An 18,598-nucleotide genomic window follows, 5' to 3' on the forward strand; every position below is an offset into this window, starting at 1 on the left:
TTTTAACAACGCAAATCTTGTATGGGGGGGGGTCCCTGGCATAAAATATTTTCAAATGGGTGTCCACAGACAAATACTTTGTCTAATTTGGGGGTCCTTGACTTGAAAGGTTTGAGTACCACTGGTTAAAACAATAAAAAAAAAATTGGAAACAAGCCCAAATAAGCAACTACACTTTGGAAACAAGCCCAAAAAACCCGCAACATTACAGAAAGATAAGCCCAAAGCCGCTTATGATAAGCCGACATGGCAACACTGATTATTGCCTTTTGACATAAACACTGCAACGTCATCGGTTGCGACCACGCCCTCCAACTTGGAACAAAAACAAAAAATACTTCTACTCTACTCGCAGCATCTAACCACAATCAGAGCCATTTTGTCTAACGAAATCCCGTATTTAGCTGGAACTAGATACGTCTTGTTCTTTGAATTGCAACTACTAAATGCTTTCTTCCTGAATGCAGTTCCACGCTTTTGCAGTGGTGGAAAAAGTACTCCAAATGTTTTACTTAAGTAAAAGTATCAATACTGCAATGTAGAAATACTCTGTTACAAGTAAAAGACCGGAATTCAAATGTGCTTGAGTAAAAGTACAAAAGTATTGGTATCAAAATGTACTTGAAGTACCAAAAGTAGAAAGTACTTGTGCAGAATATCCCATTTCTAGTTTTCAAATGTATACGAATCTTTTGAAAATAGCGGATCTACGGCTATTTTCTTATGGCCGAAATGTATATACTGTAGGGCTGAAGCGAGTAATGTAGGTTTTGTAATAATCAAAATCTAATCAAAAGTAACTAAAGTTTTCAAATAATTGTAGTGGAGTAAAAGTATAATATTTGCCTCTGGGAAGTAGTGGAGAAGAAGTAAAAGTACTGAAAATTGGAAATACTCCAGTGAAGTAAAAGTACTTTAAAATTGTACTTAAGTAAATGTACCTCGCTACTTTACACCACTGAGCTTTTGCCATGTATATGGTTTCCAAATATAGACATCTCCTTCAGTGCACAGTCAGTCACCATTGCATGCCATACATACCTCGAAGACAACCATGTTTTAAAGGGCCTGATTAAGAAACTCATTGATAAAGAATTATAGCAACTAAGACTTTCCCCAAGTGTACAACTGCTTTATGACGCAGAATCTATAGCAGGGCAAAGGGTCATGGTCAAAAAGCAACTCTTATTGTGTACTGTATGCATTGCAGAGACTGCAAAATAAGGTATTAGACAACAGGGGAACACTCAAAAGCCAAATCAAAATAATTTATTTTTTTGGTGACATTTCATACAGTTCTAGAATTGTGTCTCAAACACTTAATCAATCCATTACTATATTTCCTTTTGCCACCCCAACCCAAATTAACAGAAAATAAACCAAACATGGAGAAAAAAAAAAGCAATTCCTGTAGATTTTTGCAAGCCTGTCAACATCAATATCATTACCATACGCTTCTAAAATGATTTCACATTACTTAATAAGATTCTTTTTTTGTGTTTTGTTTTTTTACAAGTTAGTGCATTTATTTCATTACACTAAATCACTAGCTGCTCATACTCATTAATGAAAAAGAAAACAGCCCCAGTGATTGGTTACTCGTTTACTGCATTACTAAACCCAAAGTCAACGCTCAAGTATTCTTTCAGCTGAAATCGCAAACAATATACAAATGTCATATGCTTGATTTTTCTTCTGCAAATGCGATTTCACACAACTTTGGGGAAACCAGCCTACCAAGATTGGGAAAAAAGCGTTGCACAGTAGGATTAAAATAAATAAAATTAAAAAGCAATACATACAGTGAGTCAAACTGCAAATTCTAAGTCAACCAGTTTTTTTGTTTCAAATTAAAAAAGGGAAAAAAGGAAAATAAAACTGCAAACTCACCCTAAAAGCACAAAAACAATCTGCTGGATACCTGTTGACAACAGCCTCCCTCTGTAAGTTCAGCACTAGAACAATTACATTCTCCCACACACATCTCTAGTGAAGGGCTTATAACAATATAGCATAGGCAACTACACCTCTACAGTTTTTTTTCAATGTCCAGTTTGACTGGGCCAAAAGATTCCCCAATGACTACATTATATAGGCCTAGCTGACCTCATCGTCAATACAACTCAAAACTTTAACTTATCCAAGTCGACTATGATCATAGGCAGCTGGCACATAGCACATGATAATGGTCAGATTATTTTTACACCGTTGACTTGGCTGCCCAATGTTAGATAGCTATCGTACTTACCTAAAAGCAATCTTCAGCCTACTTTTGACACTATACCCTTGTTAAGAACAGCACATGAATATTAGCTTAACCTGGATATCCTGTGTTGATGTAGAGAGGCCAAATCTGGCCTAGACCATCAGGCGCATTACACACAGTCACATCTGTCCATTAACCTATTCCTTATCGTCATTGAAAATTACATCGTCCTACTATGCAAAGTAGTTGTAAACAGAGAGCCTGACTGATTATCAGCATGAGTATGTTCTGAATGCATTCAGGGGGATAGCGGATTGAGATGAAGCAACTTAAAAAGAACAACTTTGGACCAAGCTAGCAGATTCACCTTGGATAACAGGTCAGTGCACATCCAGAGTGAATTTCAGGTTTAAACAAAAATCACCTTTCTGCCAACTGTAGGCTTGGCTGTGGCTTAAATCATATATAACATCTACTGATACATTTGAGCCAATCATTGACCGGGATCAAAATACCACCATAGCACACATTTCATGAATATACATTAGAGGACGACCAGTTCAATCATTGTCCAGTTTTAGGACAATGATTCTGAATCTCAGATGTAAAATCAAAATTTGCCATTTCATTCATAATCAGTGCAACAGCAAACTGTAGCACTCCAAATTGTTCAATCAATGCATACACAGACATCAGTCAAACCCTTCAGTCATTCTTGACAACTTAAGCCACACAAGGAAAAAAAAACTGATGTCTCATTGCGTGTTAGTGATATCTTTGTATATGTACATGACATATGTATGTTCTTTTCTTCTTAGTGCATATGTTCCTTGCAGACCAACATCTACTCTTTAAAATCAATAAAAGGTAGAGGGCCTATTACATGGCCCAGCACCCCACCTCTCCCCAGCAGAGCTGAAAGGAAATGGCCTCCAGAGAAACTGCACTGACTGAAATTCTTTTAAGTATTTTCTGGAGGCCAAATGAGATCTTTCGTTTCCTTTTCAAATCAATCTTGAAAGTTCACACTTCTTCAGATGATGTTTTTGCCCATTAGTCCTGGAAGTCCCAGTCTTATTGTCATTTTAAAAGCTTTTCTTTGGACAAGTTCCAGGCCGGGGGAGGTGGCTACCACAAGGTTGTTGCTTTTATATGTTATTCATTTTATATATATTTATATATATATTTATATATATCCATGTATATACTCATTTTTTTCCATTCATATCAAGTTTTTACTTTGGCGATACTGGTGGGATATTCTGCTCTTTGCCAGTGTGCCTGTAGTTCCCTTGAGGGGAGCTGCGTTGAGCTGGAGGGGGGCGCCGCTGATCACGGAACTTCAGGCCCCCGGTGCCTCTCGGACCATTGTTACGATAGTAGCCTTGGGGCTCACGCTCGCGTTCACGTGGAGGCCGACTTTCCTTGCATTCCCAGCCCCCCTCCCTGTCGTGGCCCTTCTCCTGCTTTTCTCCAGGGTTGTTGCTGGAGCCTGGATCCTCTGCCTTGTTCACGCGCAACTCACGCAGCGGATGGCCTGATGCTGTGCCAGACGGAGCCAAGGCAGGGGCCACGGGAGGGGGGTCCTTGGGTGGTCGCTGGCACACTTCGGCATAGCTGAGCTTACGGGGCTCCTGAACCAAACAAAATAGAAACATTGGTGTTTAATGTTTGACAGACTAAGACGACTACAATACTAGTAAGCCTGTAGATTTCAGTTCCGTTTCTACCCTGCACCTCGAACCCTCAGATCTCATAATCTGAACGCTCATTGGGATAGGAGTGAAGGTTTATGACTTGGTGAAAGAGGAGGAGGAGAGGAGAGGAAAGAAAAGGGAGAGAAGAGAGAGAACCAGTCATTCTTTCACAGCCTATTTTCCCTCTATGCGCAAAAGATCTCATCATCAGGTCTGACAACAAATTATTTCAAAGGCTCTGTGGGTGATTAAGACAAAAGCCTAGCCGCAATCCCATAAGTCCATGTGTCCAAAGGAGACCAGTACTTTTTTCTTTTATCACTAAACTCTTTAGCAGTCAGGTCTGTGTTTTCGGTCATGAGTGCTGAAAGTGCAAAAATGCACTCCATAAGAAATTGACATAACAGCACCAACGCCTTTTTTAACAAGTCTCCGGTGGACACAAATTCCAAAAAAAAAGCCATTATTTCTAAAACTGAGATTCTCACCTGGGCAGGTGTGGCGATGGTGGCTGTAGGAGGAGCCGGGGTAGGGGGGCTGGGGGAAGCTGGTGTGGAGGTAGCGCTGGGCTGAGGCCTGGGGCTTGATACAGGCTGTGTGGTCGGTGGAAGGTTGGCCGCAGGTGCAACAGGTGTGGGTGGGGTCACTTTTGGGGTTGGGGGCTCGGCCCGCTCAACCTTCTTGTCCTGACGAGTGATGCTAAACAACAAAAAGAGAGTTTCAGAGCTAGAAATCATCATTTCTAATCGTCTAATCAAGAGTTTCTGCATATGAATTTGCATTTTACCTGGGGACAGAGGGTCCAATTGGTTGTACAGAAGGTTTGCCTGCAGTCTGAGCAGGACTAGAGACAATCACAGGTTCCTCTGCGACTGGGCCCTGGACTAAGCCTGTACTGACAGAGGTTTCTTTACTGCCTTGTTCCGTCTGTGAAAGGCAAGGAGGCATTTAAATTAAACACAGGTGGATCACTCACTTGTCCACAGCAGCACACAGACAAGATTGGAAAAAGTCAGTAGTAATCTGCCAGTTATGCTGACCTTGTCCCTGTTCAGACCACGTACAACGTCTGACATTCGGTTCTCCAGCACAGGTTCTCCAAGTGTACTGACCACACAGCCAGGCAGAGGTGGGAAATTGGTAGCAGCCAGGTCAAACTTGGGGGGTGAAACCTTGACCTCTGCTAGCGGTACAGGCCTCTGAAAGAGGAAATTTAAATTGTAAAGTCAAAGAAAACCACAGACTATATATATCAGCCATTTTCAAAGAAACAAATGACATGTTATGAAATTGGCATTTACCGTAATACGTTCATCCTCTCGCCTTCTCCGTGTTCCTCTGTAGGTAGTGCTCCGTCTACATTACAGAATTTAAAGTCAAGTGTGATTATTCAACGAAATCTAAACCTACAGTAGCTACATGCATGTCGACTTCATCATGGTTAAGTTATTGCAAAGGCGAACCCAAGCTATGATCCTTGAATGACAGTAGCGATGAGCAAATGCAAATCACTCGCTCACGTCTCGGACACTGTAACAGAGGTGTCAGTCTTACCTTCCACGTCCAGCCATTCCGCCGTCATCACTGGGGTCCAAGGAGGAAGAGGTGAGATGCGAGAACGCTGAGCTCAGGTCAGTGGTGGCCTGAACAGAGTTAGTGGTGGGGGTGGGAGAGGGTACAGCAGCCGGGGGCTGGGGGCTGCGTAGGCCAGTCAGACTCTCAAGGGGGACAGGGGTAACGGACGACGGAGCCACCTCACCGGTCCTCACCTGAGGCTTCACATGGTTTCTGTTGAGGAAGATTAAGTAATAAAGTCATTTGGTGGTGGTAGATGCTGCTACGGTTACAGTGACACAATTATCTATATGAGAGATATTACAGCATGCTTTGTCTCCCGATAAATGTGCAGACATGCAGTGCATTTTTCATTATTGGGTTTGTGACCGTGATTTGTCAAAGCAGTGAGGCTTATGAAATTTGGCAGTCAGCATGACTAAATGGATATTTGAGCAGAGTTGACGTATTTCCTATGCATTAACAAAACAAGCTACTTGAAACATCATTAAACTCCAAGCAGTAAAACAATATGATCAAGTTATTAACAATGATGAAAATCTTTGCCAGAAAGAAAACATCCTGCAGTTTTTGATTAAATTACATTAAATATATACTCTTCTCCAACCCTCAGATCTCATAATCTGAACGCTCATTGGGATAGGAGTGTAAGTTCATGACTTTGGTGGGAAAGGGCAGAGAGCAAAGAAAGAGAAAGAATTACAGGACAGTTAGAAATAAAAGACCAACCAAAGCCACTCACTCCACAGCCTGTTTTCCCTCTATGCGCATAATGATCTCATCATCAGGTCTGACTAGGAGAGTGATTTTGTTCTTTTTGGACAGCTGGAGATTCTTGTAAATTAAGCAGCTTTCAATTTTGCCACTTTAACATTTTCAGAATAACGCTCGACATTCTAGGCAGACCTACACTTGACCCATTTTATTTATGCAATTGACACATGAAAACTCAGCCATGTTTTCTTGTTAAAGCACAATTCTTTGGTAACACCAAATAATTGTCACCAAAGACCAGTCAACAGTGAAACAAAAAAAAATACAAATGGATGTTAGTCAGGATGAGGAGAAACTGTCACATGTGATAATGGGAGATTGTGATGTTTTTGGAGCCAAGGTGGATGTTACTTCAAACACCACATAATCAGATACACTTCAGCCATTTGAGTAGGCATGCCTATATTTATCAAATGACATGACAAATCCAGGATGTCCATTACCTGGCAACACACATTCATCACATTGATTAAAAGGCTTAGAGCCATTAAAAGAAATGTGCCCAGTTATGAATTTAGTAATTTGGCTGCTGTAGTATGGCAAGAGATGGGGCGTAGCGATGAAGGTTAGTGAATTGTAACAGTTGTACCTGAAGGCATTTATTACATTCTTTCTTGAATAGAGGGGTACACTGTGGGGACAGTAAGAAGACAGTGGATACAGAACTTTAATTTCTATGAGGTGTCATTATCTTTAAACATAACGTTCGTGGATCATCTCTTGGGTGCTTGCAATAATGTGCAAAGGAGGCAAACATTATTGGAATAATAAAACCTGTTAGTGTTGACCCCACATTCAGTGATGCTATAACACACAGAAACAACTCACAGCATGTACTATAAAAATGTATCCTTACCGGTTCCTGTTGAAAGGGCGAGTTATATTAAGTGAGTTGGAGCCAGTTTTGTAGTGTCCTGGAGAGCTAAATCCATTGACAAAGCTACTGTTGGGAAACGGGGCCTGCGAATTAAAAACAGAATCTTTACACATCGACATCCCCCCATCAATGTCACATTTTGTACAGGCATAGCTAAATCAAAAATTACAAATGAACAGAGCTGAAAAATCTTCTGATCGTTGATACAAACGTTCATCTAAAAACAAACTTGACAAATGTAAACCCTCAGATCTCATAATCTTAACGCTCATTGGGATAGGAGTGACGGTTCATGACTTTGACATGAAAGTAACAGGATAAAGAACAGAATAATAGAGGAGAAAAGAGGGAGAGAGCCAAAGCCAATCATGCCACAGCTTATTTCCCTCTATGCGCAAAAGATCTCATCATCGGGTCCAACTTGAATAACATACTATCAAAGTTGACTGACTCATAGTCAATACCTTGCCATCTGATTATTAACTTGATTTTGGTTTCTAAACAGCCGGTGTTGTGTGCCTCACCAGTGGAGTTTCAAAGTACGGTGTGGGAGAGGGCGTCCAAGTGGGAGGTACAATGCCGTAGACTGGATACTGCTGTTGGGGATAGACATGCTGCATGTAGAGAGGAGAGTTGTACTGGGATTGGCTCTGGGACTGCTGGGCGTACATGCTGCTGTCCACGCTACGGTAGCCATTCTTCGCAAAGAATGTGTTGATGGCCTTTATCCTGGCCTGTCATCAGGTGGGAAAAGGGACAACAAAACTCAGTAAAAGTGTACACAAATTATTAATTAAAGATGTACCTTTGTGAAATTAAACTGTCACTCACCATAATAGGTTTTCCCAGAAATGTTTTCACTTCCTCTCTCAAGTACTTGTATGCCTAGTGGTGTGGGGAATAAAGTCATCAAGCACATCATAAAACAACCCCAGAGAATATGCCAGCAAAGCACAGTGTGATTCAGCTGCAGTTACCTGTTGAGCGTCTGTGTCTGATTGGAATGTGATGTACCAGTTGTTGTTGTGGGCAAATTCAACGCTTATCACCTTCGGACAGTTATCGTTTTTAAACAGCGATTCCACTTCCTAAGGCGTGGGGGAACAAACAACAACATTACATGTAACAGTAAGACCAACAGCTAATTTCATGCATGTGAATACAGATTAGATTAATGTTGTATGTTTAATAGCACAATTTTGCCTTACCTCTACAGGCGTCGTTTCAGGGACCTCCCTTAGGATGATAATGCACCGCTTATGATTAGGACGTACTTTCTCCCCTTTCTCATCCACTTGTACCATAGGAGAGGCTGATGGTAAGACACGACACACATCAGATACCATAAATACGTTGCATCAAGTCACATGTTATTAAGGTTCAATTAGTTATCTTCAATATTATATGCGTCTACTTACATCGCAATACATCCAGGATTAGCTCCATGTCAGTTGTGAGGACTTTGATGCCCTCCATACTAGCAATTGTCCAGATGGGGACAAACTGGTCACTGTCCATCTGGGACATCAGGTACAAGTCCTTAGACAGATTTTCCCTGAAGTACAAAATGCAAACCCATTTGTCAAAGGTCATAAGAAAAATCGCCACTTTCTGAGTCCACATTCCCACACCACAACTTCAAACCATCCGACTGACAGGCTCTTACCTCGAGAAGTAAAATTCCAACTCTTTCTTGAGTGACTCCCTTAGGTTCTCAGTGGAGATGGGCTGTTCCTCAGTTTTCAACTCCACTGTAAACAAACGACACAATGTCATCGAGTTGATCAAGTTATTAACAATGATAAATAAATAAATATATACTTTTCTCCAACCCTCAGATCTCATAATCTGAACGCTCATTGGGATAGGAGTGTAAGTTCATGACTTTGGTGGGAAAGGGCAGAGAGCAAAGAAAGAGAAAGAATTACAGGACAGTTAGAAATAAAAGACCAACCAAAGCCACTCACTCCACAGCCTGCTTTCCCTCTATGCGCATAATGATCTCATCATCGGGTCTCATTAGGAGAGTGATTTTGTTCTCTTTGGACATCTGGAGATTCTTGTAAATTAAGCAATTTTCAATTTCACCACTTTAAAACAAAGTTTTCAGAATAACGCTCGACATTCTAGTTGGGAAAATGTACCATGTGATGAATAGCACTACGTTTAGGACCATAAAGATGCAATATGACAAGACTGACCTGAAGACCCTGTGGTGGTTTCAGCAGAGGAAAATCCCAGCTCCGGGGGGTCCATTCCATTGACTGCTATCTCAGCTGTCGCTATGGAGCCATTTTCCCCCAGAGTTGTGAATCCTACGGTGTATGGCTTGCACCCAGCAGACAAAGTCTCAGAATAACCTGTGAAGGTGGTCAAGAGTGCCCATCAGAACAGTCCATAAATAAGCCATCACTTGAAGGGTTTTTCACCCTTTTGCAACATGTAACCACAACTGAACGAAAGCCGATTTGTTGACCATAAGCCACTCTGCATATTGCAATATGGATTTGATTACGCATTTAGTCGATTGTTGTCCAAGGCATAGTTTTTTATCAACAGCTGAGACGAAACCATTATGACTTGAACATGCATTGTTGGTGGTTACAAACTTACAAACTCTGGAGAACAGAATCAATTCACACCATGTTTGCAGCAACTTGGAAAACACTTTAGCCTCTTTAATCAGAGAGGCTGTTTAAGTAATACTTCACCCCCCAAATAACTTTTCGTCTATCAATTACTCACCCTGTGAAACCTTAAATTCATGTAAAATTTCAATTATTGATGGGGTTGCATTCCTTCACAGTGAATGGAAAATCCCCAAACAAAGAGAATTATTGATGAATTGAAGAAAATAGCGGTCCACGATTAACAAAAGCCAAACTATTAAAAATCCATTTATCAAGTCTTAAACAACTGTCACAGTATAATCCACGTGTCTTGCATTCAGTCCCTGTCCTCATTTCTTTCACAACGTGACATTTTTGCTCAAACGTACTATTTTAAACACTTCCGGTGTAAACGGTGTCATGCACAAACAAGGAACACACCTGGGTGTGCGTGTTGGGTTCAACACGAGCAGAGTTCACATGCTCTCATTTGTGCATGAGCGTGTTTATCCCAGAAGTGTTTTAAATAACATTCCACCTAAAATATACTTGTATGCCTAGTGCTGTGGGGATGTAAGGCATAATGAGGACAAGGGTGGAAAGACACATGGACTATACTGTGAGAGTCGTTGTGGAGTTTATAAATGGATTTCTGATATAGTTTTGCTGTTAATTTTGAAACACTAATTCAACATTTCATAAAGATTCTCTTCATTTTTTGGATTCTTCATTCACCCTGAGGGAATGATATAAACAAAATTTCTTAATGAATTCAATGCTTCACAGGGTGACCAATTGATAGAAAAGGGTCATTTTGGGGATGAAGAGTCCAATGTAACTTCACATATTAGACTCTTATTCTAATAATGGCGAGATTAAATAAATTACATGGCATTGAAGATTTAGCCACTCATTTTACAACTTTAATTATTAGCTTAATAAGCTCTTAGTCTTTAACTATTGGCTTAATATGCTCTTAAATCTTTAAATGTACACAGAAGTTCTCAGGGACAGTAATGAAAACTAATAATTAAGGCCTTCAGGCAAAGTTAAGTACTTTAGTGCCGTTCAGACAAGATTAACATTACAGCTGGCATTGATTAAGACATTTTCAAAACTATACTTTTCAGACATCTTTACAGTAATTCCTTGCTTTAAAAAAAGTTTGAGAACCACCGATATTATAGCAACATACGTTTTTTCAAAAAACTGTTAGGATTTAGAAGACATTTGTAGAATCCCCAGAAGCAAAGATTTGAGTTACAAATGTATGATTTTTTTATTTTATTGCAGATCTACAAGCACCAAGTGCTGCGCTATGAGCTTGTATATCTGTTATTTTTGTAATAGCAATAGAAATTTAAAAAATGACACGTGCTGCGTTCCCGGTCTTAATGGGTTAAAAAAATAAAGGAGAAAAAAAGCACAATAATGATTCATTTTTATAATACTAAGACCTGATAACAGAATAACAATTGTTCTGGTTTGTCAGAAATGCATCTCTCACCTTCTGAGACATCTGAGGGGGACCAACGGGACCCGTCAGCACCAGAGTCACTGGATGCTACCGGGATCTCCTGCCACACCTTGGCATTGGGGTTCAGACCTGCGCCCTTAGAGGTGACCTTCAAAACGAAGACAATCCATTCAGTCAAGTACATTAATCTGTTTAACTAGACTTAATATATGCTTTAACAGTTTCTTCCCCTGAACAGAAGTTCTGTTCAGGGGAAGAGCAAATGTAGAGGCTAATTTTTGTGTGCTGCTGGTGCCTGCCTGTCCCAAAAAGCTTAACTAGTATGCAATCATGAGCTGAAAACATTTGAATAGCAAGACATGGCTACATTATCATGAGTTTGAAAAGTATGCGTTTAAACACGAACACAGACCTGCATTGATAGTGCATATGGTTTTGAATATCCAGCATTAGCTTTTATTAATTTGTCATGAACAAACTGTTATCTCAGACTAGACAATATGTCAATGACGATTGATTTAGTAACAAAGCAAAGCCAGAGTTCGATTAACATTACATGTGCCAATACTGACCCATAAAAAGCTACAATACACAGTCACATCAGTTGTACATGTTACAACTTTGGCTGAAAGATTTGAGTACTGCCTTTCTTTAACGAAGAAAAAGGCAATACTCGGACCGGATGAAGAGCCCTGGCTCGAAACGTTGTCATTAAATTACATTGCACTTTTTTTTCATGGTACTTTCCAACCCAGCACCTCAACCAAGTGATATGCGTATTCTAATAATAGTTTTAAAGTGTGTTTGTAACGTTACCGCTGCATGGCACGTGTAAACACATTTCCGCAATGAATAACATTACTTTCAAATAACGGACCAGCCACAAAAACATCGACGACCTGAAAACACGCATGTTGTAACTAGTAATAAAAAATAAAAAAAAGAATACTAACACGTGGCCCACGCTACAAGTCAACAAAGAGCATGTTACAGCTCTGCTTACCTCGAACAACAGAACCATTTTCAATGGGTGCCAGACGGACTAAAAACCCCGACAATAACGGGGTTCTCTACAAACGTGATGCGCCGCCAAATCCCCAAACGGTGAATAGTTTTAACCAAAAACTACAAGACTCCATCGTCGGTGGGACACATGTGTGAAGAGCGGTTCTTCCTTCTCCGTGTTCAGTTTACCGCCAAGCACCAACTCAACCTTGTTCTCCGTTGGAGAGGAACCATGTCAATCTGCCCGCTACCCATATAGGGGCTTCCGCGTGACTCGATACCTGCCCCCCTTGGGCAGCACAACATTTATGGAGAGTAGACTAGGCCAGGGCAGGCTACACAACCATTGTTGCCATGTCCGCTTGTTATAAGCGACTTTGTGCTTCTTTTTCTGTAAAGTTGCTTGTAAATATTGGCTGTTGCGGGTTGCGGTTTTGGGGCTCGTTTCTAAAGTGTAGTTGCTTATTTGGGCTTGCGTCCTAAATGTTGTTTAAACCAGTGGTTCTCAAATATGTCATGCCAAGGACCCCCAGATTAATAAGTATTTGTCTGAGGACTCCCAATTTGAAAATATTTTATGCCAGGGCCCCCCATACATAATTTGTGTAAATGTTTCAAAAAAATATTCAAATTTTCCCCAAATGTATCTAAGATTATTTTTTTTAAATAGCAGATCTACAAGCTCACAACGTGCCGCACAGTGACGCGTTGTGAGCTTGTAGATAGACCATTTTCAAATAGCCAATGTATATGTTTAAAGGGCGAAGGGCTCGCTTCTTTTGGGCTTGTTTTCCTAGGCATGGCTGCTTATTTCTCTCGCAAAACCTGGCAACACTGTCCACAACACGTGCCGTCTCAAGTCCTACAGTCCGAGATGAAAACCAGGATAGTCTTGTTGATCTGGTTCAAATAGGTCATTACGCTTTCTGGCGCAGCAGGGTTGTGTTGCACTAAATGCCAACAACCCCCCAGAAAGTAAGGCAAGGTGGGCTTATTATGCTAGAGCCAACATAAAAGTAGACTACACCAACAACAGACAACTTCATCTTACTCCAGTGCAAAGTTATCACTAGAAGTCGTCCCGTCTACTGTACTCGATATCTGGTTACTTACAGCTATCAGATAGACTCTAGAAGATTGGCTCAAGAAATACTGACTTTGCAGGTATAGGTCTGGTGCCGAGAATAGAACGCATACTCTACACTTCCAAGGGGTAAAGATACCAATGATGAGTATCATACAGTATGCATTCATCTCTGTTCAATCTTGAGCAGTTGGCTGGTTTTGTAAAACTCAAGTCACCGATCATGTCACCGATCTCTAGCAGGTCGATATTTGACGTGTTACTTGCAAAGGCACCCGGCCTGCTGACACGAACAGCTGTCACGGTCGGACAACATTATTACCACCTCTTTACTACGATCGCTCTCCAAATACAAAAATGTGCTCTCAAGTCTTAGCAGCGGCACAATATCTAATCCAATAATGATCGCCATTAATTTGAAGTGCAACTTTTAAACTGTTCAGACACATGGTTTTACGGTATATGCTCGTCTGTCCTACAGGCCGTAGCAAGCCAAATCCAGTCAGCTGACTACACTGCGTAACATAGGCCAGGTATTTGCAACGCATGTTATACAGTAGCTAGACGGCTAGTCGGGCTAGTTAGCTAACTGCGATTAGCAGAGTGGATGGACATTGATCCGACGGCTAATCATCGAAGCAAGCAGCGATAAGCTACCATAGTTTGAAAATTAAAAACACCACAGTATTTCATTATTTTACCCTCAGACAACCCTGCTGATATTTCACATTCGTGCCATAACTTTAGCTAATGATTACTCAGCAAACTACTTGATAAGCCTGCTGCTCATACAGTTCAGTTACACAGCATTAGCCATTTTAAAGGGCTGCTGCTAGCTGGGTGGGTTTGGTTGTGGTATTATTGTGTGTAATAACGTTTGGAACAACCATAATTATATGATGGTTTGGAATGGTGTAACTATCGTCACCTTTCCTACAAAACTGCATGTCACATTAACTGCTGTTCGGTTCCTCCATATGTCTAACAAAAATATCAATGTGTCGACGAGTAAATGTACTTCAGTGGGTTTAAACATCATGACTTTTATGCTTAAGATGTTACTTAATAAAGAACACATAATATGCATTATGGTTCCCCATGTTGCTAGGCAATTGGGCCCGGCTGCAATGGAAACCAACAATTATGGTAACAGGAGGATTCTAATGAGCTGTAGCTGTGTTCTAGAACAAACCTGCCAAGGTTTCGACAGTGATGTCACAACTAAGCGTCAAGCGCTTCAGACACACGAGGCCCTTAAACAGCGAATAACTGACGAAGATGTATTTAAAAGTTGACAATGCCATTTCGATTTCTTAGGGTTCCCAATCTACACTGTAGTATCAGTATTCATTTAACTCCGAGGGTGTACAAATGGAACCAAATGGGTCCATCTGTACACTCTGAGTTACAGACACATACGGATGAATTTGGTTCCTAACTATTCATTTGACTAGGGACCCCCTGGAACCCCCTCAAGAACACCTGGGGTCCCCGGACCCCACTTTGAGAACCACTGATCTACAACCCATACACAATTCTTGCTTGTGTGTGACGTCACGGACGTGTCCTTTGTAGATTTACTCTAGCCTGTGTTGCAAGCTAAGCTAGCTCTGCTAAAAAAGAAGAAGGCCTCAAACTCACCATGCCGCCCGACCCTCCCTCGATCCCGAGCCGAGCCTCGTCCTTCGCACCGCCGCCGGTCTTCGGTCCCGGATCAGCCTCCTCCTGCAACAGCAGCGGCTCTCCGCCCTGATCCGAACTCATCAGCCGCGCCTGACTCACGTCCACCCCCCCGTCGCTTTCTCCCCGGCCCCCCGCTCACCACCACCGACACCTCCTCTCAGAACACCGGCGGAGCTCAGTCAGAAAGCGGTGTGTGGCGGTTGTCTCCTGATCGACGGGGCTGGATGGACAGGCAACACTACAACTAGCTCCCTATGCTAACACAAGCTAGCTGGCTATGAATCAACCGGGCTAACGGTAGCGTAGCTAGCTATAAGAATCAAACCCGGTTAATAAGATACTAATTCTACAGACGACACCAGGAGCATGTCTCTTCTTAGATCATCGTCTCCGCTGGTGTTTCTTCAGGTATTTCAACGCACACCAACTGTGTGAGAAGACGCATTCCTAGCCGGGCGACCGGAGCGGACACTGGGGACACGGCACGGCACGCACCTCCACTACAGCAGACAGTCCGCCTCCGTCCCGGCTGCCTTTGCGAATTGCGACTTCCAATCTAGATGACCTCTTGTAGAAACCATTTCCCTTTCCTGTCAGTTTATTTCACAATTTTGTGTTAATAAATTAACAGTCATTTTCTCCATGTAGACTTTTTTTTAAATAAATAAACTGTTTACTGACATTGGAGAAAAAAAAGGTATTGTTTAGTACGACCGTTTTCAAGATAACATTTATCTGTAAAGATGCAGACACCGCATCTAACTTTATGTCAACTCTGTGACACATACCAACAGGTAGATAACTAGTAATCTCTCAAGCCAGTGAGCCCATCTCTTCAAAATATTGAATTTGAAGACTGTCTGGGAGCCAATGTGTGTGTTTTGAGGGACTAGGTCATGTGGGCTAACAAAACACCAACTTAGAATGGCTGTGACATTACATACAGTAGCCTACATTTCATGTTATGCATTTAATATCACATTGCAGCAGCATGTGCCACCACAATCACATACAAGTGGTGGTGATAAAAGATTAATACTGGTAATACCACAGTGTAGAAATTGGCTACAAGTAAGAGTCCTGCAGGCTATTTAAGTCAAAGTACTAGCTAAGTATTAGCATTAAAAAAATCCCAAAAATACGAAGCGTAAGAGTATTTATTTGGCTATTCAGAAAAATATGCTATAATATTGAATTATAATTATTGATACATAGTGTTCATTGCAGCAAGCTTAAATTACAACGTTTATATTATTATCCCAATTTATATTAATAATCAGAATATGCCAATGTAGCAGGGGGAGGCTTTAAAAGGGATAATAGTAAAACACATCATGTCATATTAAATAGAATTGCCTACTAGACTACGCCACTTTTTTTCTAGAGGGAAGGTCCTCTTTACCAATGGACAGGTTTGGGTAACCAAGGATGAGGCATGGAAATTAATTGAAAAGGCTCTTTATTCATTCATTCTGCCTCATGTACATTAAGTATGTAAAACCAACACTCATATATAGCTGACCAACACAATACCAATTTATACACTGGGGTGGCGTAACAAAGGAGGAGAAGGAGCACAACAGCATGGAATAAGGACATGCTTTAAATACTTACTAATTCACCAGGCGGCCAATATGCCAATGCATTTTGAAAAGCCATGCCTTCCAGCTCTTGTCTTCCTCAGGTGCCAACCTTACAGCAAGGGGATCCCTCATGTGAATGATAGCTTTTTTAAACCCTGTCTGCCAATAAACCCCACCCTTGATTAAAACGATGATCACCTGGCTGATACTGCCTTTACAGGTCCAGTTGGTTACACAAAGTAACAAAACATGTCAAATAAATGTGGAGAAGTAAAAAGTTATATAGGAAAGGTAACGTACACCAATGGCTGTGGTTAGGTGCTGACTACTGAAAACAAACTTAAAAAGAAGAGAAAAGGCCCCTTGATAGTTCTACTTCCTACCCAGACATGATTGTCTGACCTGCATCATTGTTGGTGTGGCCTACATAAGAGTGTTTGTTACATTGCCATTTGTTAATTCTAAGGAAGGAGCATTCGAAAGTGAGTTGTGAGCCCCCGCTTTGTTTTTCTTGATTCTAAGGAAGGCCAGCAGGCCAAAATGTCAATTAACAAAACAAAAAATAAATAAATATTTCCTTCTGAAATTTAGTGGCGTAAAAGTTTAAAGTATCAGAAAATGGTAATACTCAAGCAAAGTACAATTACCTAAACTTGAGTAAACATGTCATTACTTTCCACCACTGCACCCAAGGCTATAATTAAATGCATTTTTTTGTGTTTAATTGAATAATATGGTGTGGCTAATATGTGTTGACAGAGTTGAGGAAACAATTATATTTATGAAGATACAGACTCATGTGATCCAGTCATGTTTGGTCAAACCTGAGACGCAAGAGAAATGGATAAGCCACTGAAAACACTAAACCACATCAACCCTAGCGAGATTAAGTGCAGAGGGAAATACTAGAAGACCTAGTATAGAGCCTGGGGAACTCCGGTAAACTAAGTAGGCCTATATAGGTTATAAGTGGTATGTCACTCATTAATCCAGAGTCAAATTATCTAAATCCTATTTGGTAAATTAGTGTAATAAATAAAGATTGTTCATTGTTAATGTTTGTTTTAATTGATAAGTTGAAAGCATTCGGTTTTGATAGTGCATCAATGAACTGGATCCTATATCTGGAGGGGAGAGAACAGGTGGTAGAAGTGAACGGAAACCCTGTCCTCGGCCCCACCAGTGAGCTTCGGAGTTCCTCAAGGAAGCATACTAGGGCCTTTATTGTTCCTAATATATGTGAACGACATGACATCAGCATGTGACTGCAATTTGTTGTTTGCGGATGACCCGGCTGTCTCGGCACTCCTGGTCTCGGGCAAGGACAAATTGCAGGTTGAAAAAGCCCTTAGCTCTGAACTTGTTAAAACCGACACCTGGCTCGCTGATAACAAACTATTATTACACCTGTGTAAAACTGCATCCATTCTCTTTGGGTCCAGAATGAACCTCTGCAAGGCCAAAGACTTTGTGGTCAAAGTGGGTGACAATGTTAGAAGAGAAGAAAGAAGAAATTACCTACCTGTTGTATTTTAGAGGAAACTCTTTCCAGTGAAAAAATGGTCATAATGGCAAATCAAGAAAGTCAACCAAAGAACAAGATTTTTGAGCAGGATCTCCTCGTTGGTCAGTAGGAATAAACTGAGGTCTGAGGACACTAGCTGAAGCACTCATCCACCAGTGTCACTTTGACTATGCATGCACCTCATGGTATCATAGCACCACTAAGGCATTAAAAACAAGGCTTTAGACATCCCAAAACAAACTGGTCAGGTTACTACTTGGCCTCATACCTAGAACTCGCCTAACCACTGCTCATTATGCTAGGGTGGGATAGCTCAGGGTAGAGGACAGAGTACAGCAACTTGCAATGGGCCTGGTCTTCAAGATACGCAATACTAAACGTTAACATAAGATAAGCTTAGGGGTTTGATTTAGGCTGTCCTTACACAGTGGTGTAACTTTGCACAGGTATGCATGGTGTTTTTGGCCATTGCTTTTTGTGGCTTTGTTGGTCCTGGGAGGGGT

General features: G+C 41.2%; 1 protein-coding gene across 2 annotated transcripts; it reads right to left on the minus strand.

Annotated features, from left to right (window-relative positions):
• Positions 1-1,254: 1,254 nt before the first annotated feature.
• larp4aa (La ribonucleoprotein 4Aa) lies at positions 1,255-15,509 on the minus strand. 2 transcript variants are annotated; one of them, XM_080444184.1, is made up of 17 exons: positions 14,946-15,509; positions 11,246-11,363; positions 9,331-9,489; positions 8,796-8,880; positions 8,548-8,684; positions 8,338-8,441; positions 8,107-8,217; positions 7,961-8,014; positions 7,654-7,863; positions 7,109-7,212; positions 6,842-6,883; positions 5,458-5,691; positions 5,205-5,259; positions 4,944-5,102; positions 4,691-4,830; positions 4,392-4,602; positions 1,255-3,840 (listed from the first exon to the last, which is right to left on the minus strand). In XM_080444184.1, exons 1-17 carry the CDS (start codon positions 15,066-15,068, stop codon positions 3,442-3,444), a joined length of 2,445 nt encoding a protein of 814 aa, XP_080300310.1. In that variant the 5' UTR covers positions 15,069-15,509; the 3' UTR covers positions 1,255-3,441. The 2 variants fall into 2 exon arrangements, with proteins under 2 accessions (XP_080300310.1, XP_080300311.1); XM_080444185.1 differs by lacking the exon at positions 6,842-6,883.
• Positions 15,510-18,598: the final 3,089 nt, after the last annotated feature.

The sequence above is a fragment of the Gymnoscopelus braueri genome, assembly GCF_963280865.1.
Source record: "Gymnoscopelus braueri genome assembly, chromosome: 12".
Classification (NCBI taxonomy): Eukaryota; Metazoa; Chordata; class Actinopteri; order Myctophiformes; family Myctophidae; genus Gymnoscopelus; species Gymnoscopelus braueri.